Here is a 21,907-nt window from a genome sequence, read left to right on the forward strand (position 1 = left end):
GACGCCCAGCCCAGATGAAGCCGAGATTGGAGGGCTTGGAGGAAGGAAGAGATTTGCTGAGCGTGGGCTCTGGGGACAGCACCCAGCCAGCCAGGGCTTCTTGGGGCACGGTGGGGGAAGGGGAGCGCAGAGGGCAGGCACTGAGGCAGTGGGGCCGGGGTGCAAGGTGACCAGGCTTCTCTCTGCCCCTGACTGCAGACATCCAGAAGAATTACGAGTGTGCCAACTTCGGTGAGCAGGGCATCACCATGGGCTGCTGGGACATGTATCGCCATGACATCGACTGCCAGTGGGTCGACATCACCGACGTACCCCCCGGAGACTACCTGTTCCAGGTAGGGGGGGGTCCAGCCCCGGCTGATGGGAGGAGGGGCCTTTTCCCCGGTGATGGGGGAGGCAGCCCCCTTCCTGCCCATGTCCAAACACGAGACGCGTGCAGGGAGGCCAGGCTGTCTGAAGTGCGGGAGCCCTACACCCGGGGCCGGCACATCAGGGTCAACAGGTGACCTAAGCATGGGAGGCATGCACGCCTGCGGGGCACTGGCAGCCTCCCGAGCCATCCACACTCAGTTAACACCTGACACTTGCAGATCAAAGTACATGTGCAGCCAGTTCGGGTCCTCAGGCCGAGAAGCTGTTCCCCGGACTCTAAGGCACCCCACACCTGCGGTGTCCTTTGACACAGGCTCTGCCCTCCCCACCCCCAGCTCTGCCAGAGCCCTCACACTGCCTTGTCTGTGCTGTCAAGGCTGAAAGCAATCTCATAAAGAGCCATTCACTTGCAAGTGTCTGTGACTTGGGTCTCCCAGCAAAGTTGGCCTCAGGAAAGGCTCTGCAGAGGGGACAATTCTCCCGCCTCCCTGCAGACACAACGGCCTGCTCCAGCCAGGGCCCTGACCGGCGTGGGAGCAGGGGCGCCGCATCCCCAGCCTCCCCCGTCTGGAGCACAGGTGCACTCTGGCCTGCAAGGCGCCCTGGTGCCCTGTCACGTTCCTACACAGCCACCCGGCTTGCTCTCGAGCTGGACCCGCTGGGTGGCAAAGTGGGTGACCAGAAATATGTCATTCTGCCTTGAAAACTTTCCCAAGGGGGCATTCCGCCAGCGCAGAGCCTGGCCCACGGTCCCCACCCTGCAGACGGCCCTGGGAAGAACCAACACCTGCAGAGAAGTGACCACAGAGAGGCTCTGAAAGTCTTCCTGGGCAATTTCAGAGGCTGGAAATCAGACAGCCAAGCACTTTTCCACCCACAAACCCAAAACCGCAGACTTGGAGAGGCCCAAGCAAAGAGGAGAGTGCCCTTTATTTTAAAAACTGACTATCCATGTCTCCGTGCACGTACACGGTGCCTGGGGCTTTATGTGTGAGGGCTGCTATCACTCTGCTGGGTGAATGGGTATCATCATGTGTTCTGGAAATGCCATCTATTTAATAGCGATGGCTCACTGAAAGCTTGATGCCAGGCCTGGCCGTGCCTAAACCCTGTGGTCGCATGTAGCCCTACAATGAAGGGCTCTACTAGTGCTCTCATTTCACAGCCGGGCAAACCCAGATCACATTTGTGTTCCTGACGCCTGAACTACACAATTAGCTAATTAACTCAACAGGAGCATGTCAGTGCCTCAGATGAATGGAAATTTCCCTTGGGACAGACACGGAGCTTTAGCTGTGTGATGGCCCTGGCCTGGGATTCACTGACCCTCTCCGTTACCACATGGCCCTATGTGCAGCCATCAGTAGTGCTGCCAAGGGCGGGAGACAGCCGGATGAGGAGGAAGTGGCCTTCCAGGGGCCTGCAGGCAAAGGCTGAGGCAGGGGCATGTGTGGTCACACCTCCAGGAGCACATAGCCTGGTCCTTGTCCCCACCCCATCTCAGCACATCCTGCTCCCCAGCTCCCTTCTAGTTCCTATCAACAGCCTATTCTGTGCCCCGCCCCCCCCCTGGTCCCCAACTCCTGCCTCTACTAGCCTCAAGCCTCCCAGGACACCCAGGAGAGGGTAACCCCTTTATGAACCCCTCCTTGTGGGAGGGGGTATTTGTGTGAATCACACAGAGGCAGACGGCCAGGGGCGCACACTCTCACTCCTCTGGGCCTCACCCCTTCGTTTTCCAGCACTGGCCATGCCCCCTCTCATGAGGTCGCCCCGGCTCTGGAAGGCAGGGCTGGGCTCGGCGGGGTCCGGGCCTGGGGTGGAGGGTGGCCACGGCAGGACTCAGCAGCCGGCTGCAATCTGCCTCGCCCCCAGGTTGTCATTAACCCCAACTACGAGGTTGCGGAGTCTGACTACAGCAACAACATCATGAAGTGCAGGACCCGCTACGACGGCCACCGCATCTGGATGTACAACTGCCACATAGGTGAGGGCCCTGGGCACTCAGCGTGGGGGGAGCCCCCAGGCCTGCCAGGTCCGCTGCAGCCCACCTTCCAGCAGACAGGCGAGAACGGCCCTGCTTTGTCGAGGAACCCGAGCAGCTTCCTAATTTGGTTAAAGAGCATGGGGAATGGAGCCAGCCTCCCATTTCCACGCACAGGAAGGAAGCTGTAGACACATAAGGCCTGGACGGAGGCTGGGTTTTCGCAGCCAGCTCTGGCCAAGGGAGAGGGCGGCACCGAACCCGGCTGGAGCTGAGGCCATCGCCTCGTTACACATGTGACCTCAAACATGTGGGCGTCAGCAATTTGTGGCCTCTGTTATCGTTTTCCTCTGTGGAGAACTAGAAGCTAGTCAACCACTGTGGCTTCTGGTCACCAGTAGAGAAAGGTTTCCTTGCATTATACATACACTGGAGAACAAGAGGGGAAGCAGAGTTTCCCCTTCTGCAGGAAAAGCAACGGCCCCTGCTCTTGTGATGGCAAAAACTAAACTCACTAGGGTTAGCCACTCCTTTGCTCAGCTTTGACAGAGGACCTGACCTGTGCCTGGCCCGAGGGATGGCCAGCGAATAGTGGCCACCCTGGGGGTGTCACACAGAGCAGGCCCCGGCAGGCCACCTGGGGGAGGGCAGTGGCTCCAGGGCCCCTGAGGCCCACAGCTCCAATGTGGGAGAAGGCTGAGCATCTGATTTGCCAAACTGTCTCCCCAATGCCCACCCCTCAGGCGGTTCCTTCAGCGAAGAGACGGAAAAAAAGTTTGAACACTTCAGTGGACTCATAAATAACCAGCTCTCCACACGGTAAAGCACCAGGTCACCTCCTGTCTTCAGGCCACAGCGCATCTTCCCCAACAACCGCAGTCTGACTGATGGCCACACTCCCCCTCGTCCAGCCCGGCCCCTGCCCTGTCCCGACCCCCTGCGGCCGTGTCCAAGGCTCGGGGGGACGGGGTGTGCCTGTCATTTGCTGGGGGCTGCTGCCTGACCTCTGGAGCCTGGGACAACCTCCAGGATGGGGCCTGACAGCAGGGTTGTGGGCACCAAGAGCCATCTTGTCTGGGACCCCCGAAGCAGCTTGTCCCACTGAAACCACGGTCCACCCCAAGTGGCACACCACCCCACTCAACTCACGACAGATCATTTGCCACGTGGTGGTGTGAGCTATCAACCTAAGGTGGTCAGGCTGAATTCCGTTTTCCTCCTCTTAGGTCACTTCTAGCCAACCTGAATATCTAGACCTCTCTTCCGATTAAACAGACTGCCTCTACTCTATTATCCTCACATAGACAAATAATGCTGCCACATGTTTTCTAACTAAGCTCAGAGTTGGTGCTCCCCCCACTCCTAAATCCTCTTACAAGATACCATTATTCTATTTTCACAGACTTTGAAACACAAAATAATTTAGTGGCATTTAATATTGGGCATCTGGGCCTTCGAAAGTATAGCTCAAGAGAAAACCGACCCACCTGTGTAAGTGACTCATTCTTCTGTTGTTCCAACTCTGTGGGTAACTGATTTAACGGTGCTATAACCAGGGTCCTGGGTGATGAGGACACCCACCGAGCGCCATGTGTCATCACGGACACTTACACATACTTGAAACTTTGAATAAAAAGTTTATGATATGCATCTGTGTTTCATTTGGGCCCCTGCATGCACCCCTGCGCAGCAGAGCTCCCTCGGACGGTAGGTGGGGAGGGAGCCTCGCCCACTCTCTCGAGTTCATGCTAGAGGTGGGTTCCCGGGGCGTCTTCAAAGACCGACTCCTGCCTTCGGACAGCAGCAGTCTAAGGATCACAAAAATCACAAATATGCGAGTCCTGACCTTTCCCGTACTTGTTTTTAGTGAGTCTGTCGGGGCACGGCAGCTGTGTGAGGACGGGATGGGACACCTAGATTGAAACCATCGTAGGAGGCGCCCGCAAGGCCGGTGCCCTGGCCGGGCTCTGAGGGAGGGGCGGTGTGCAGAGTGGACGCACCAGCAGGGGCGGGCTCTTCCCAGAGCGGGCAGGGTGGGCGGCCGGGGCTCACCGCTCTCACCAGGGCACGGGGGCTCCCACTTGTATGGAGAGCATGCTGTGGCCCAGCAAAGCGGAAGGGTCCACCATGACCCCAGAGCACCAAACAGGGCCGCCTCGGCACCAACTCCACCGAAACCAGAAACATGAGTGACCCGAGACCTTGTCCCTGAAGATACCCTTGTCCTGTGAAGGAGTCAACTTCGGCGGCCATTTCAGGTGTTGCCTCTTGGCTTTGTGTATGGTCACAGAACTGTAGCCCGTGGCAGCAGGTAACCGGAGGACCAGGCCGAGGGGTGGTGCCCCGCAGCACATGGCGCAGGTTAGGGTGCCTGGCATGTTAGGAGACTGCGTGGGTGTCATGCAACAAGGGAACCTCCTCCCTCCCCCCCCCCGCCCCCAAACTGGGTAAACACTGGGCAAAAATGCCTTTGAGACCCTGTTGGGATCCTCCAGGCCAACCTAGAGGACCCATTTCTTCAGCAGCCCCAGGTCTAAAATGGGAGACAAACAGCACCCCCTACCGTTCCCTGGCAGACCATTTCATTTTGAAGCAACTTTCAAGTTTTTATTTTTTCTCAACTTCTGGAACTAAACCAAACGAAAGCCCACCACGCCCCATAGGGACACCCTAATAAACCGCACAGGGCTATTCTGGTGCCTGTAAAGGCTTGTGGTATTGGGGCACTGGCCTAGTCCTGCGGGCGCCAGTCCAGGCTTGCTGGGCCTCTCAGGGCCTCAGGGAGGTAGAAGACTCAACTGCAGGCCGCTCTTTCTTCTTATGTTGGAGCCCCAGGGCCCGGGCCACCAGCCTCCTGGCCACGGCTATATTTGTCTGTGGTCTTGCCTTCGCCAGACGCAGGAGCTCTAAAAGGAAAGCCCCAGAGGATGAGGACTTGAATTCATGGCTATGGCTACCGCTCTTCCCAGTGACACAGAAGCCTAGAGGCCATCTGAGACAACCTCCAAGGCCCAGCTGTGCCCACAGCATGGCCAGATGCCCGGGGGGTCCTCGCCTGATCCTGCCACCTCGGCCTCTTCCCTGTTTGGGCCACCTGGGAGGGAAATCAAGTCAAGATGGGACACCTGGAGCTCTTGGACTGACCGGATATTTATTGTCCCCAAGTATGGGGTAAAGGCTACATGGGCCACGAGAGCATCAGATGGCCTCAGCAGGCCTTTTCTGGGCCAGGCTTGCCAGCCACTTTGCAGCCACAGAAAACTGGCCTCGAACATCCCCCATCATGCTTTCGGGAAGGACAAGAGGAAAAAGGAGGCGCTCTCATTTATTTGGCACCTTCGGTGTGCCCCTCACTGCTCCAGGCAGGTCTGCGGGGCTGTTTTATTCACCCCTCCAGTCAACCCTGGACAATCTGCTTATTTTACAGACAAAGGAACCAGCTCACAGACATTAGGTGACTTGCTCAAGATCAACTTAAATAGGTGCCAGAAGTGGGATCACACCCAAGGCTGACCCCTAAAATCCAAGCTCTTCTTACCCCACTGTAAAATACGGTTCCATGACCCTACAGGAAAGATCAAGCTTTGCCCTTAGCAACACCTAGAAGAGGGAAGCACAGAAGGGCGAGCCCAGAACAGAGCAGATGGCAAACAGCTCTCCCTAATGGGGCCCTTCCTCTCTAGGCACCCCTGGGTCCCGGGGTATGGGAGGAGCACCCGTCTGGCCACTGTAGCCCAGCGGTCCCAAGGCAGAGCGCTAAGAACAGGGAATTAATCCGAGGGAAGGCCCCACCCTGCCCAACCAGACACTCATAAGCTCACACAGCCTTCCCATCAGGACACAGCCGGCTTCCTTACTTGGCCTCTGCAAGGCTTTCAGCTTTGACTGCTTGGTTCCCTGCGTGAGGGGCCGGATCTTGAGCACAGAAAAATCCTTGGTCAGGGCTTCAGCGGCTATGGAAAGAAAACACATCTGGAACCATCCCAGTTCGTCCTGGTGAGGCCCTGTCAGGGCCAAAGAACGAATGTATCACCCCAAACTCACCGAGCTGCTTTATGCACCCATTTAAAGCTCGGGGACAGGGCGGCCATGACAGTACTCCCAATAGGCAAGAGACGGCCGCCATCTGTTCACCTCATCCCCCCAGAGCCGCACAGGCCTGCACAAGGCACTTGTGCTCTCTGAGCTCAGCTTCCATGCTCTCTCCTGGGCCGGTCAGGAGCCACAGCAGCAAGGCTGCAATTGTTGACATGAGGGAAGGCAGGCTCCCACCTTCTAAAGCCCAGGAGCTTCGAATAAACTCTCCCCCTTCCCCACTCGAGATCCTCCCGGGGCATGCCCTCACTGCCCGGAGCTGTGCTGGGGCCATGGCACATCAGAGCAGGCAGGTGCAAGCCAGCCCTTCACACACGAGAACGCCAAGGCCAGGACAGGACCTGCTCCTCACACACAGCTCGGGGGAGCTCAGGAGGCAGCCACGGCCACGCCTCACCCAGTGCTCATTCCTTCCACTGCACCCCGTGGCCATCCTCCCTGCCTGCCCTCAGTCAGCTCCTTCCGTGGGGCTGCAGCAGCCTCCACACCCCGGTCCTCCCGCTCCCTCAACACCTCAGGCTCTCCTGAGAACTGGGCCCACACCAGCTCTGGTGTTCAGAAGCTCGTGGTTATGAAAAGCCCAGCCAAGGGGGTCAGGGGTCTTGATAAATACACCTAAAGTGAGCCACGGTGTGGCGGGGCGGCTCGGGAGAGCAGCCGAGGGGGGAGGGGCACCACGGTCCCAGAATCGACACAGAGAGGCTTCATCACCTGGGGCAGACCGCTGCCATTCTGGGAACCCTGGTCTCCCCACCTGTAAAACAGAAGTAATCTGACCTACTTCTTGAGGCTGCGATGAAAGCTGAGTGAAAATGCAGCTGTGGGAACCAGATGAAATTGCCAGCTTAAATTTAAAGGCTTTTTCCTATAAAAAGAGCACTTTCATATGATTTCATCGCACATGCAGAAGCACCCAGAGCTCAGCCTGTGACACGTGCTCAGCAAACCTCACCGGACTCTGAAGCCTCTGACCTGAGGGCGCTGCCCGGCCAGGCGCCTGCGCTGCTGCCTCTCAACTTCCGGGCTGGGCGGGCTGGGCGCGGGCTGCCAATCCACTTGCTCAGGTGAGCCCGCACCCCGGACCCGGGGGAACCTTCCCTTGTCAACGGCAGACAGAGAAAGGGCCAAGGCCACCGTGAAGCTGCGTTACCTGAGGCCAGGCAGGGAAAGACACCAAGCGCGTGCGTGTCATCTACCCATTGAATCTTGAGCCCCTTCTCTCTGTGCCAGGAAGAGGAGACAGAGTGAGTACGAAAGCAAGAGGCGAAACCCTTTCTGTAAAAGGAGTCCCCTCCCACCTCCAATCCTCCAACACTATGAGCCCAAGACAAGTTCCTATCTCCCCTGTGAAAGAGACAACCCTTTGCAGCAACCTTTCTTGAAGACCACACGGTTAGCTTCAGAAAGACAAGTATCACCCCTGTTGCTCGGTAGGTCCCAGACTCCTAGAACTGAGGGAGACAGGGCTCAAAGAGCACAGTGACAAGGGTGAAGAAGGCTACACACAGGCACCGCCACAGCAAGGCCAAGGGCATGGGGTCTACAGTGGAGACAAAGGGTTTACATGCTGACTACACAGGGCAGGACATAAAATAAGCATGTCCGTGTCACTCCTCATCAGCTTTCTTCCTACTGCTCAGGAAAGCCACACTGAGTCTGGGGCTGGTGAGAGGCCAAAAGCAGTTTGAGGCCCCAGTTTCTCTGTGGGCACTGCCTGTGCTGGCTGAAGGAGTCACAAGTGGCCTTTGTGGCCACATCTTTAGGGAGTGAGAGCAGATGAGCCCCTCGTGCCCCACCAACCTGCCCCTTCAGCCTTCCTCAGGCTCAGGGACACAAGGGAGAGCAGTTTGGGAAATAGTCAGAAAAGGGGGGGCATGAAGAAAGGAATCTTTATTTTTTAATTTTTTTCAAAGATTTTCATTTTATTTATTTGAGAAAGAGAGCAAGGGGGAGGGGCAGAGGGAGAGGGAGAAAGAGTCCCAAGGAGACCCCGCATTGAGTGTGGAGCCTGACGCGGGGCTCGATCTCAACACCCTGAGACCATGACCTGCACCGAAACCAAGAGTCAGGCATCTAACCGACTGTGACACTCAGGAGCCCCAAGATAGGGATTTTTAAAAGACTAAGCCGGAGGGACGCCTGGCTGGCTGTCAGTGGAGCATGTGACTCTTGATCTCAGAGGTGTGGGTTCGAGCCCCATGTTGGATGTAGAGATTACTTGAAAATAAAATCATTAAAAATATATATAAAAGACTAAGCAGAAAAAGAGAAAGGAGACTGCAGAAAGGAAAATGAGCATAAATAAAGGGAGGGAGGAGGGAAGGGAGGGAAGAAAAAAAGGAGAAAAGACTGGAGTTAGATCCAAAAAACGTGGGGAAGCAGAAGTCTTTGCTTGCAACATAGCCCCTTGGTGCCCATCTCCACCCTGACTCTGCCTCAGAGCATTCAGGCCCAGCTCACCCCAGAAACAGTTCTTGCACAGAAATGGCCCTCGATGTGTAGACTGACTGGCTGGGTGGCCGGGACATGGAACAAGGGGAGGCAGTGGGCTGCCTGTGTCCTGCATCCCGATGGGGGGCCTGGCTCCTGGCAGGCGTGTGGGTGTGCGGCGGGCAGGATGGAGGGCTGCTACCAGGTGCCAGCAGGACCAGATCTAGGGCCGCCGAATATGCCCACCACTAAAAACCAGCTCTCCTCTTCCGTACAGTCATGGCCAGCAGGAGCATGGAGCCCAGAGCGACCACATCCACTTTCTGCCCTTCCTTCCAGATAGCAAGACACTGGGGCAGGGGCGGGGACGTGTCCCCAGCAACAAAGCCATGTCCTAGCGCCCGCCTCCCCTGCCTCCCTGAAGCCCCGTGAGCACTCACTGGAACTCGGAAAACGCGGCCAGCAGGTCCTCAGTCTTGAATGTTGGCTCAAAGTCGTAGATCTCCACCACGTGGGCAAAATCCTTCTCTCCAGGCAGCTCCTCCGTGAAGGAGGACGTGTCTACATGGATCTTCTCTACCTGGATCTCCTTCTCAGTCAGGTTGTCTATTATCTGGGAGAGATTACACCCTTTAGCAAGGGGAGCTCCGACACACAGGGCTCCATACATGTGCTTTCAAAACCACACACGGAGCCCTGCAGGCAGAAGCAGGACTCACACGGCAGGGAGCAGAGCACCGCAAGCCGCTTCCCACAGGAGCCACACCTGGCAGGGGTCTGGGAAAGGCGGCATGATGGCAGAATGGGCTAGAAGGTGGAGAGGCAGGAGTTTTAGGGAAGGTACCTTACTTTTATGGAGTCCCCATTGGGGAACTGGCATTTACATGCATTACATCTCATAGAATCCTGAAAACTATACTCTATATACCCTCTTTACAGACAAGAGCACTATAAATCAAAGGGTTAATTCTGCCCAAAGATGCAGTCAGTAAGTAAGAGACAGAACTGGGAAGTCCAGGATCTTTCCTCCCCTTATTAACAACGTGATATTAAGCAAGTCTACCTGGTCTCTACCCTTCGTGTGTAACATAATAATAAAAGATGCCCACCCTCCCAGCCAAACACCACAGCCAGTCTCAGGGCAGACACACACTTCCAAGGAAATGAGATCTGTAACACGAAGCTTCAGGTACAAGAACCAGTCTCATGACCAAGGCTTGTAGTCCCTTATGAAGCAATTCCTCATATAGCCTATCTGTTACCTCGTGAAGCAAAGGTAACAAGCATCTGCTTGTCAGATGAGGAAATGAAGATTTAGAAAAACAAAATGAGCTGCCCATAGAGGAGCTTGTCGAAAAGCTCCTACACAGTTAAACGGGGACCCAAATCCACAGCCCTGATCCCCTGAGCCTTTCCCCCTCCACTGTGTCAGTCCCAACTCCTTCAGGCAAGTCCCGGTGCTCCACCCCATGTCTCCTAAGGGACCCCTATCACCCAGTACCCAGCCCTGCTCAGCCAGCACACACCCTGCCCCTCCTCTCCAGGACCCCTGGTCCCCATCTACCCCTGACCACACCCACCTCACTTCCGCCCTCCCTTCTCTGGGCTTAAGAGCCTCATCACCTCCTGTAGCAGCTCACTGTAATCGTCCCCGGAGCAGCCGCCAGACCCCTCCTCTTCCACCTCTTCCTCTTCCTCCTCTGCCGCCAGGCGCTTCTCCACCTCATTTCCATTCCCCTCGTCCAAGTCCAGCCGCAGACTGGACCCGAGCTGTGTGGCCATTTCCAACCCCTCTCCCATCCCTGAGTGGCTCTCAGGCTGTGGGGACTCAATGCCAAGTGGGTCCAGTAGCTGCTCATTGTCACAGTGTTGGTCTGGGCCCTCTGGGTCCTCAGGTGCCTGAGTCATCAACACAGGGAGATCCTGATCGGAGGTGAGGTCCCCAGCACCAACATTTCCAGGTTCCTCCAGGAGCCCACCAGCTGGAGGGTCTCCCTTGAGACCTGGGGTAGAGGATGGTACGCCTTCTCCTTGCCTACGCAGTACTCGGGGCACATACAAAGCCTGGTCCGGTTTGCGTCCGCGATGCCACCGGCCGGCCCGTGCCCCTCGAGGACCAGCAGGTGCTCCGTGGTTTGAAGTGGGCCGAGGACCGCGGTACTTGCTAAATTGGGAGGCAGGAAGGTGGCAGGGGCCAGAGAGTCCATCTGAGCTGGGTAACCTGGAGCAGGAACAGGAGGTGTGATCAGAGCAGTGTTTCAGACATGGTTCACTGGAGCTACCTATCATTCAGGCATGAGGCTCTCGAGTCAGCATTAGGCCAAAACCAAAGCCAAAATGACCCCTGAAAATACCAGAGGAAGGCACTGCAGAGGATGCCAGCTTTGAAGAAGCCCAAAGCAACCAGCTCTCCCTCTGGTGTTATAAACTATATCAGAGAAAGCGGAATCTTCGGGTATACGCTAGCTAAAAGTACTTGCATTTAGGAACTTAGTTATTAGAAAAATATACAACTTAGGGGGGGTCTAGGTGGCTCAGTTGGTTAAGCGTCCAACTCTTGATTTCTGCTCAGGTCATGATCTCAGGGTCATGATCTCAGGGTTGTGGGATCAAGCCCCACATTGGGCTCTGTGCTGAGCACGGAGCCTGCTTAAGATTCTCTCTCCCTCTCTCTAATAAAAAAAAAAAAAAAAGAAATACATTAACACTAGGATCACAGTCACTATGATAAGATTCTTCGAGATGCACATGTAACATTGATGCATGAGGCTCAGGTGTGCTTCTCACATTCCGTGGTTGCCCAGAGCAAACACTCACTGCTTAAACGGCTCTATTTTTCTCTCTTTCGGCCCAAGCATATAGTTGAATTTGCCAAATGAATCCCACAAACGCACACCTCCTCCACTGCTGAAACAGAAGGCGACAGTGCCTTTAAGCAGCTGAGGTGGGGATAGAGGCAGCAGCCTGGAGGCTGCTGGTCCTGGTTCCAGACCAGCTCACGCACCAACCCACAGAAGCTACTGAGGGCCCCCAATGCGTTAAGATACACACCTGATACCCAAGTGACAGATGACTGTCCTTCTCCTCCAGCCCTCCCCAACAGAGAAGCTGCTCAGAAGATCAAAATTCTCTGCTGTCCTGTGGACCAGGTACCGGAGGCGACTGGAGAGTGGGGGGAAAAGAAGTACCCTGGGAAGGGACGGGAATGGGTGCTGAGCAGGAACCTAGGGCCTCACCCCCACCAGGTCCAGGCCCAGTTTACAGGAGGCTTGACACTAGGCTCCCTCTGCCCCCTTGTGTCCCTGGCCGACTGCAAAGGACGCGAGTATAGAGGTTATCACAGGGAGTTAGTGGTACCATTCCATTCCTGTGCTAACACCCTTCCATCTCTGGGTGATGCTGAGAATTAAACAGGAAAGATGCGGCCGGGAGAGGCTAGCAAGCAGGTTATTGAACCCAAAGGCCAAGATCAGAGGCAGGTAGGAACCAGCTACTTGGGAAGAGGGCAAAAGTGGCTCCGCGTGAACCCGCCCTTCCCGCACAGGCAGCCTGGGCCCCCCCTCCACCCACTCCACTTACTTTGACAGCTGCTTCTGCAGCAGAAAGCGGTCCAGCTCCTCCTGGATGCGGTGCACAAAGTCATTCTCGGCGGAGGAGAGGAAGACGCCGTCCAAGCAGGGAAGGGCCAGGGTGACAGGTGAGAGAGCCTGAGGGGCGGTCGGACCCGGCGGGATCAGAGCACAGACCCCGGGCCCACTCACAACCTCGAGTGGCGGTGCCCAAACGGTCTTAGAGGCACCGCGGCCAAGGTCTCTCCTCTAACAAATGAGGAGCCAGGCTCCGAGGCGGCGAAGGGACGTGCCCAGGATACCCGGGCAAGTCGGTAGCGGGGCCAGGAAGGCGTCTCCTGGCCCTGCGGAAGCGTGCACCCTTGCAGGGCGAGCCCCACGCTGCCTCGTCCTCCCTGGGGCGGGCCCGCCGCCCACGCCGGGGGAATAGGCCCCGAGCGGGAGGCCCAGGCGGCGCGGGGTCGGCCCGGGGTGGCGACCCGCCCCCAGGCCCGCACGCCGCACTCACCTCAGCCGCCCCGCGCGTCGCCGCCGCCGCTCTGAGGGTCCCCGGAAGCCCGCACGCCCCGGCGCGCCCCAGCACCACCCGGCCTCTGCGGAGCCACAGCGCCACCGCGCGGCCCGGGGGAGGCATCGCAGAAATGGCAGAGGGGCGTGGTCTGGGTTTTTGGGGGTTTTTTTGCCCATGGGAGCACACTGTCTCCTAGGATTAAGTTCAGCAAACACTTTTAAGTGGCTCCTACATGCTAGTTCGTGGGGTACCAGATTTTCCGGCTTGATGCTCCCTTCCCGAGGCAACTAACAGAGGAATAAGGAGGAAGGAAGTTTCCGGGCACCAAATATTTCACCACCTCTTGCCCATCACTGCCCTTCTTTTGCCCTCATTGATGGAATCTTCAAAGAAGTCCAGCTTGACACCAAGGGGTCACTGACAAGGTGTACCTGGGCGAGGTAGACACTAGCATGGTGACTTGCAGTCCATCAGATTATACTACCCTGCTACATCCACAAGTTAACTCCTGCACCCACCTTAATTGGGGCTTGAAATTCTCGCCATCAGACAGCTCCTGGCTATTACAATCTAGAAGACCAGAGTTGAAATCCTCCTGTGTCCTGAAAGGTGCAGAAATGTGAGCCCGTGATCATCCTGAATCCAGAACCTCAGAGCAAAGCAAGGCCCTGAGCTAAGAACACTTAAGACCCAGGTTTTAATACAGAGATGGGACAGTCTGAACGTGACCTGCAGTGGGATACGGGCAAGGTTATGGGGACAGCATAGCTCAAAAGGTGGACTGGGAGGAGAGGCCTGGGAACAGAAAAATGGAGAAAAATTGAGATGCATTTTGCTTCCTCACAGTTTCTCCTAGAGTATTTCTTAAGAAGATGGTGGCATTATATCGTATTTACCACAATTATCTTTCTAGATAGTTTGAAGAATAAAAAGGGCCTAGAATAAAGACAAAACCCGGTGCAGGGAGAACTCAAGTCATGAGTCTCTTTTCTGAGCATGGTCGTGAGGAGCTTCTGAAGGCCTGACAGGTCCTCTGTCCCCAGCCCGGAGGGGCTTGCAGTCCCTGAGGGGGCTGAGGATGGGAGAGTGGCAGGAAGAACAAGAGAGACACCCTTTTGGTTTCTGACCCCACCAGCCCCACCCACTCCACACAAGCTCGAATGAAATGGGAGCAGGCCTGGAGAGAATGCCTGTTTCTCTGACCAGGCTTCCCCGACCAGGAGGCGTGAGGCTGGGAGGGGCCAGATGTGACCTGGGAGAAATATGCCTGGGGTCTCAGAAAACAAAGGCCCAACTTTCTCCACAAAGTGGCTATCTCTCCCCAAAACCGAGGGACAAATCAAAAACCCAGGAAACAAGCCATGCCCCCACCTCTTTAGAGCTGGTCCGCAGTACAGATGTTCAACACATTGAGAGACGGTAAAAACAAAGCTCCTAGAGGAAGGCTGCCCCGGAATCGCTTCTACCACACTCTCGTCAGGCGGCTCAGGGGCTAAACAGAAGCGCCAGCATGCAGGCCTCCACCACGGGTGGAACTTATGAAGGGACGCTTGGATAAACGCGGAAGGGAGTCAAAGTGCTTCTACCTACACTATTTTGGGACAATATCAGGTGAGGATAAAATGGGCCCTATTACTCAGAGGTCAGTAAACTGCACAAAAAGCAGCACAAAGGATAGACAGAATTTCTACAGCCAAAAAAACCCAAAACCAAGAAGAAAAGCATATAGCAGGGAAAAGAGCAGAGCATAGATGGTAAGAGTATACTGGAAGATTCTCTTGAGAAAAGAGAATAAAATTCCAGTTAATAACTGCTTCACATTCCCAAGGAAATCAAAGAAAGCCTGATTTCCATGTCGCAGCGGATAAACCGACAGACTGAGATGAAAGAGAACTGTCAGAGCCACGGAAAGATGTAACAGAGGCAATGACGTTCATCACAGAAGCAGCGAAAACTGGAGCCGACGAAGCAGTGCCGCCGAGTAAATGCTGGTGGAAAAGAAGACAACTATTTACAGAAAGCTTGCCGTATAAACTGCACTCATTAAATCCTCACAGCAGCCCTTCCAGATGGAGACTGTTGCCTACTGTACAAGAGTAACTCAGGTTTAGCCAGGGACACCCAACGACCCAGTGCGGAGTTGGAACTCACTCAAATCTAGCCCTGGCCTGACTGCCACACCCATGCTCCCCGAACAGCGAACAGCGCCGGATAAAGACTCTCCATCTTTAGAATGTCAGTAGAATTGTCTTGGTGGCCGGGAGCCAGATGCAGAAACCAGGAATGAAATAAATCTGATGAATCCAATCAGTTGGAGAAGCATGCTAGTATAGTATATAGCACAGCTATAGAATTTTACCCAAAACGGGAGGTATGATTGAAAGATTATGAAAGAACTGAATGCAGGGGACGCGGGGTCCCAAACAGTCCCATCTGAAGCGATGGACCTAGAGTTCCCTCCTGCCGTGTTCTCTTTGTGTTTAAGGTGAAGTTTGGGAATATCCAGTTTATGACTGTTATCGAAAGTCCTTGTAATGTTTGCACGGTTTGGCATACTGGAGAATCTAACACATTAGGTGGTGATTACAATTTAAAAAGTGAAATGAATCTCAGAGTCACAATTTTAAATGGGTAGATGTAATGATGTGGAGAACAAAGGCAAAAGAAAGGGAGATAAAATTAAATTTCCTTACAACTTACAACCTGTTGACAAATACTTGAGACAGGCAGAGTAAGACATTCCTCCGGGACCTCACAACTGTCTTAATGTTAATGCTTTGCTAGAGGCTTGACAATAGCTTAGGCCTCCAGGATCCTATAAGTCTTCTTCAGTATATGAAAATCCTTTTGGAAACTTTGGTCTTTACCCTTCACCCCTAACTTAAAAGTATATAGTCAGAGCACCTGGGTAGCTCAGTGGGTTAAGCGTCTGCCTTTGACTCAGGTCATGATCCCGGGGTCCTGGGATTGACCCTGCATTGGGCTCCCTGCTCAGGAGGGAGCCCGCTTCTCCCTCTCCCTTGGTCTGTGGCTCCCCCTGCTTGTGCACTCTCTCTCTGTCAAATAAATAAAGAAAACATTTTTATTTTTTTTTAAAAGATTTTATTTATTTATTTGACAGAGAGACAGCCAGTGAGAGAGGGAACACAGCAGGGGGAGTGTGAGAGGAAGAAGCAGGCTCCCAGCAGAGGAGCCTGATGTGGAGCTCGATTCCGGAACGCCGGGATCACGCCCTGAGCCGAAGGCAGACACTTAACGACTGCGCCACCCAGGCGCCCCAAAGAAAACATTTTTAAAAATAAGAGTATATAATCAATAGCTCCTCACAATCCCAGTATAGCTCTTCCTGCCCATGGGTCCTGTCCTGGTACTTTAATAAAAACACTTTTTTGCACCAAAAAGTCTCAAGAATTCTTTCTTGACCATTTGCTCCCAACCCATATCACATCAGTTAAGAGTATTTGACTAAGTTGGCAAACAGTATTATAATATTAAAGAGGGCTGGATTTAGAGTATTTTAAGATCAACAAGAGTTGTCCAAGTACAGCACAGAGAAATGTTTTGCTTTATAGCCCACAAAGTCATCCGTTTAATATGCATAAAAAAGTGAGGACTTCTGGAATATGGAGTAGATGTACTTTTTCCTATTCCTCTCACTAAATACAACTAATAACCCTGGACATTATATATAAAATGAACATAAGGAGACTGAAAGGTGGAGAGAGGAAGGCAGACCAGCTAGGGACCTCAGGATTCAAGGAAAAACGAAATGGTAAATTTCCTAGGTTTTCTTTATGCCTCAAATTCCCAGACTTGGAGCTTGAAGCCAGCAATCCAGAAACATCAAAAGACACAGACAAACAAAACAAAACAAAAAAACATAACAAAAACCTTTTTTCTCTCAGGGCAGGCTAGCAAGAAAGAAAACTTTCGGACAATAACTGTTCTACCCCAGCCAAACGCTGTCCTCACTCAAACCAGCAAAACATAATAGGAGCCTAGACTGTCACCTTCATCAACTTGTGACAGAGTGCCACAACCTTCCCGCCAAGACAATGCCAGAGAAGGCCCAGTAGGGAACTGGGACTTTCATGCTCTCCAGGCAGTAATGAGACCTGGGCCCTGCCTACAGTCAGTAGAGACCACAAGAGAACCTAACTTTCACCCCCACCCAGCAGTAAAAAAAGCACCCTCCTCATCACCCTCCCCACTGGAGTGCTGTCATAGGAGGCCTAGTGGACAGTAGGACTTTCATACCACCCAGAAATCAAGAGACCACCTCATCCTCATGGTGTCAGTGGAAGCCATGTGGGGAGAAGCAAGGCACTTCTATCTCTCCCAGCCAGGAAAGTGTCCCTGGAGGTCTGCTGGGAAGTCAGAATCCCCACCCCCACCCAGCAATAACGAGAAACCCCCACCTCGGGTGTCAATGGCAGATGAGTGGAGAACCTGGATTTTAGACCTCACCTGGCAGTAACAAGGCAAGCCCGCCATGCCCCTGCCAGAATGGTGTCCAAAAGAGACAGCTAAAACAGAGATACAATTAAGATCCAGAATCTCGTAACACCCAAATGTCCAGAATTCAATCAGAAATAACTTGCGATACCAAATATTAGAAAGACCTCAGACTCCATGAAGAAAAGGCAATTGCGATGCCAGAAATGTTACATTATCTGACAAAGATTTTAAAGGAGCCAAGATAGAAATGCGTCAACAGGGACACCTGGGTAGCTCAGTCGGTTAAGCACCTGCCTTCGGCTTAGGTCATGATCCCAGGGTTGTGAGAACCCCACTTCAGGCTCCCTGCTCAGTGGGGAGTCTTCTTCTCCCTCTCCCTCTGCCCCTTCTCACTCCCCACTTCTGCTCTCTCTCTCTCTCTCAAATAAATAAAATCTTAAAAAAAGAAAAAAGAAATGCTTCAACAAGCAATTGTGAACACATTTGAACTAAATGAAAAATAAATAGTCTCAGCTAAGGCATAGAACATGTAAAGAAGAACCAAAAGTAAATTTTAGAATTGAAAAATACAATAATGAAAATAAAAAACCCAGTAGCAGAATGGAAGAGGAAAAGGAAAGAACCTATGAACTAGAAGATAAAACAATAGAAATTACCCAGTCTGAACAACAGAGAGTAAAAAGACTGAAAACAAAAATGAACAGAGACTAAAGGATCTCTGAGACTTTAACAAAATGATTTTATATTCATTTTATCGGAGTCCTAGGGAGGAGAAAGAGGGTGATGTGGAAAAAGTGGTCAAAACAATGGCTGAAAACCTCTGAAATTTGGGGGAAAATCCACTTGGAAATTTGCAAAGGGTCAATTTACCAAGAAAACATAGCAATCAAATTCGAAGAAGAAATCAAGACAATCTCAGATAAAGGAAGAGTAAGAGAATTTGTTGCCAGGAGACCTACCCCAAAAGAATAACTAAAAGAAGTCCTCTAAATAGAAAAGAAACAATAAAATAAAGAATCTTAGAACATTACAATGGAGAAAAGAATACAGTAAGCAAAAACATAAGTAATACACTAGACTTGCTTTCTCTTCCTGAATCTTCTAAATTGTGCTTGATGGCTAAAGCAAAAATTACAACTATCTAATGGTTCTAAATGTATGTAGAGGAAATATTTAAGACAATTGACTATAAATGGAGGAGGTTAAAAGGACATAAAGGGAGGTAAGGTTTCTATACTTTGTTCAAATTGGTAAACTGAGAACACCAGAAGACTGTGATAAGTTATGTGATACTTAAAGCAACCATTAAAAACAGCTATATAAAGAGACATTTAAAAAATACCATTGGTAAATCAATACGGAATTCAAGTAACCCACAGAAAGGCAGGAAAAAGAAAACAGAAATAAAAAACAAAGAAAACAGGACGCCTGGGTGGCTCAGTGGGTTAAGCATCCAACTCTTGATTTTGGCTCAGGTCATGATCTCAGGGTTGTGAGATCGAGCCCCACATTGGGCTCCACACTGGGCTAGGAGCCTGCTTAGATTCTTTCTCTCCATTTCCCTCTGCTCCCCCGCCCCCATCTAAATACACACACACACCCACACACACACACACAGAAAGCATAGTAAAATAGCAGACTTAGACCCTAAAATATCACTAATTACACTAAATATAAATGTTCTAAATACACCAATTAAAAGACAATCTTGTCAAAGTCAATTTAAAACCATGATTCAACTATATGCTATCTGCAAGAAGCTTACTTCAAATAGAAAAAATATAGGCAGGTTGAAAGTAAAAGAATGGAAAAAGATCTATCATGCAAACGGTAATCAAAGGAAAGTAGGTGGCTATATTAATTTCAGATAAGGTAGACTTCAGAGCAAAGAAAATTACTTGAGACAGAGAGGGACATCATATAATAATAAGGGTCAATTTACCAAGAAGACATAGCAACCCTAAATGTGTAGGTGCAAAACAAAAGAACTGCAAAATATGTAAAGCAAAAACTCATAGAACTGAAAGGAGAAATGACAAAGCCCACAATTACAGTTAGAGATTTTGACATCTGTCTTTCAACAATTGATAGAATAACTATACAGAAAATCAGCAAAGATATAGAGTTAAGTCAACAATACCATTAATCAACAGGATCTAATCGACATGTGTGGCACCTGGCTGACTCAGGTGATAGAGCATGATTCTTGATCTCAGGATTGTGAGTTCAAGCCCCACATTGGGTATAGAGCCTACTTAAAAGATAAGTGAATGAAATAAAATAAAATAAAATAAAATAAAATAAAATAAAATAAAATAAAATAAAACAATAAACAGGATCTAATCAACATGTACAGAATACTCTATCCAACAACAGCAGAATACATCTTCATTTTAAGTACCCATGGAACATAGTCCAAGGCAGATAATTTCCTAAACCATAAAACAAACCTCAACAAATTTAAAAAAATTTAAATCATATGTTATCTGTTTTCTGACCACAATGAAATCAAACTAGAAATAAGCAACAGAAAGATAGCAGGAAAATCTCCAACTATTCGAAACTAAAAAACACGCTTCTAAAATAATCCATGGGTTAAAAAGGAAATCCTGGAGAAAATTAAAAAATACATTGAATGGAATGAAAATGAATAGAACATATCAAAATTTGTGGAACACAGGTAAGCAGTGCCAAGAAGGAAACTGATAGCACTACATGCATATATTAAGAAAAAAGAAAAACTCTCAAGTCAAAAGATAAAGAAGAGCAAAATAAGTTCAAACAAAGTAGAAAGGCGGGGCACCTGGCTGGCTCAGTCAGTGGAGCATGGGACTCTTGATCCTGGGATTGTAAGGTTGAGCCCCATGCTGGCTGTAGAGATTACTTAGATATGAAATCTTAAAAAAAAGAAAAGTAGAAAGAAAAACATATAAAATGAATAGAAATCAATGCAATTGAAAATAGGAAAACAATAGAGAAAATCGATAACCCAAAGAGCTTGTTCTTTGAAAAGATTAATAAAATGACATGAAAAAAGAGAGAGAAGACACAAATTACCAATATCAGGAACAAAACAGGAAATACCACTACAGACCCTACAGACACCAAAAGTATAATAAAGAAATATAATAAACAACTTTACACACATACATTAAACAATTTAGTGAAAAAATCCAATCCTAAAAGGTGACTAAGTATATTCCATTTATATAACCTTTTTGGAAAGACAACATTTTTAAATGCAGAACAGATTAGTGGTTGAAGGGGTTAGAAACAGGAGGTATGGGGGGAGATTGATGGAGGGGAGAGGAAGCGGATATAACTTACGAAAGCTACAGGAAGAATCGTTGTGTTATTTAACTTGACTGTGGTGGTGGATACAGGAACCTACACATGTAATAAAGTTATGTAGAATGAAATACACATGCTCACAAACACAAATGAGTATAAGCAAAACTGAGAAAATGTGAATAAGATTGGTGGATTGTACGAAGGTCAACTTCCTGGTTGTGATATTGTACTGTAGTTTGCAAGATGTTACCGCTGGGGGAAACTGGGTAAAGGGTACACGGATCTCTCTGTATTATTTCTTACAACTGCATTTAACTCTACCATTTGCTCAATAAAAATCTGCAATTAATAAAAAAGAAAGATCAAGTATATTAAATTTATAAATGCAAATGAAATGTTTAAGAATTTCATAAATATGAGTAAGACCAGGACCAAACGTTTAAGAGAAATAAATTTGTTCAGTCATTTCAAGTTTACCGTAATTGTTCTCATTTTCTGTAAAATATATCAGATATACAAACAAAACGACAATATTTATAAACTGAAATTTAAAACAATGAAAACTAGATATTTAAATGCGTTACTTCCATAAACTAATATAACTTAAAAGCTAAATAACTCTAAGAAATATTTTGTGACTAAAAAGCCACTCTCATGAAAAACCACCTAAAACTACATGGAATTCAAAGAAAAAGCAAAAAAGATTAAAGCAGCTAGGGAAAATATGAATACAGGGGCCTGCATTGTAGATCTAACATATGGATAATTAGTATACCTGAGGAAGAAAACAAAACTATTGGGACAGAAAAAAAAATTAAAATGCAACATTTTGTTGAAACAAAGGAAAATGTGAAGCTATAGATTAAAGTGGCTTACCATGTTCCAGAAATAGATAGATGATAGATAGATAGATAGATAGATAGATAGATAGATAGATAGATAGATGATAGTTGACAGATAGATAGATGATAGATGGATAGATAGATAGATAGATAGATAGATAGATAGATGATAGATAGATAGATGATAGATGACAGATAGATGATAGATAGATGATAGATGACAGATAGATAGATAGATAAGATAGATAGATAGANNNNGATAGATAGATAGATAGATAGATAGATAGATAGATAGATAGATACAGACAGACAAATGGCTGATACTGATCATGGCAAAATTCTTTTCTCTGGGCAT

General features: G+C 50.2%; 2 protein-coding genes across 6 annotated transcripts in view; one reads left to right on the forward strand and one right to left on the reverse strand.

Moving 5' to 3' along the window:
* LOXL2 (lysyl oxidase like 2) overlaps positions 1–4,002 on the forward strand; it is an 88,045-nt gene extending 84,043 nt beyond the window's left edge. For all 3 annotated transcript variants that reach the window (XM_008702068.2, XM_008702069.2, XM_008702070.2), the window contains exons 12-14: positions 199–335; positions 2,248–2,359; positions 3,100–4,002. In XM_008702068.2, the coding sequence (XP_008700290.2) occupies positions 199–335; positions 2,248–2,359; positions 3,100–3,179 (329 nt within the window). In that variant the 3' untranslated portion in view covers positions 3,180–4,002. The remainder of the gene's footprint in view (positions 1–198; positions 336–2,247; positions 2,360–3,099) is intronic.
* A 939-nt stretch (positions 4,003–4,941) lies between these two features.
* Positions 4,942–13,099, reverse strand: R3HCC1 (R3H domain and coiled-coil containing 1). Of its 3 annotated transcripts, none has more exons than XM_040626503.1 (8): positions 12,959–13,099; positions 12,461–12,588; positions 11,933–12,043; positions 10,505–11,102; positions 9,322–9,494; positions 7,602–7,672; positions 6,214–6,309; positions 4,942–5,262 (listed from the first exon to the last, which is right to left on the reverse strand). In XM_040626503.1, the coding sequence occupies exons 1-8, from the start codon at positions 13,082–13,084 to the stop codon at positions 5,126–5,128; spliced, it is 1,440 nt and encodes a 479-aa protein (XP_040482437.1). In that variant the 5' UTR covers positions 13,085–13,099; the 3' UTR covers positions 4,942–5,125. The 3 variants fall into 3 exon arrangements, with proteins under 3 accessions (XP_040482437.1, XP_040482436.1, XP_040482438.1); XM_040626502.1 differs by having other exon boundaries at positions 11,933–12,070; XM_040626504.1 differs by lacking the exon at positions 11,933–12,043.
* Positions 13,100–21,907: the final 8,808 nt, after the last annotated feature.

This window comes from Ursus maritimus, unplaced genomic scaffold (genome assembly GCF_017311325.1).
Source record: "Ursus maritimus isolate PB19 unplaced genomic scaffold, ASM1731132v1 scaffold_11, whole genome shotgun sequence".
Classification (NCBI taxonomy): domain Eukaryota; kingdom Metazoa; phylum Chordata; class Mammalia; order Carnivora; family Ursidae; genus Ursus; species Ursus maritimus.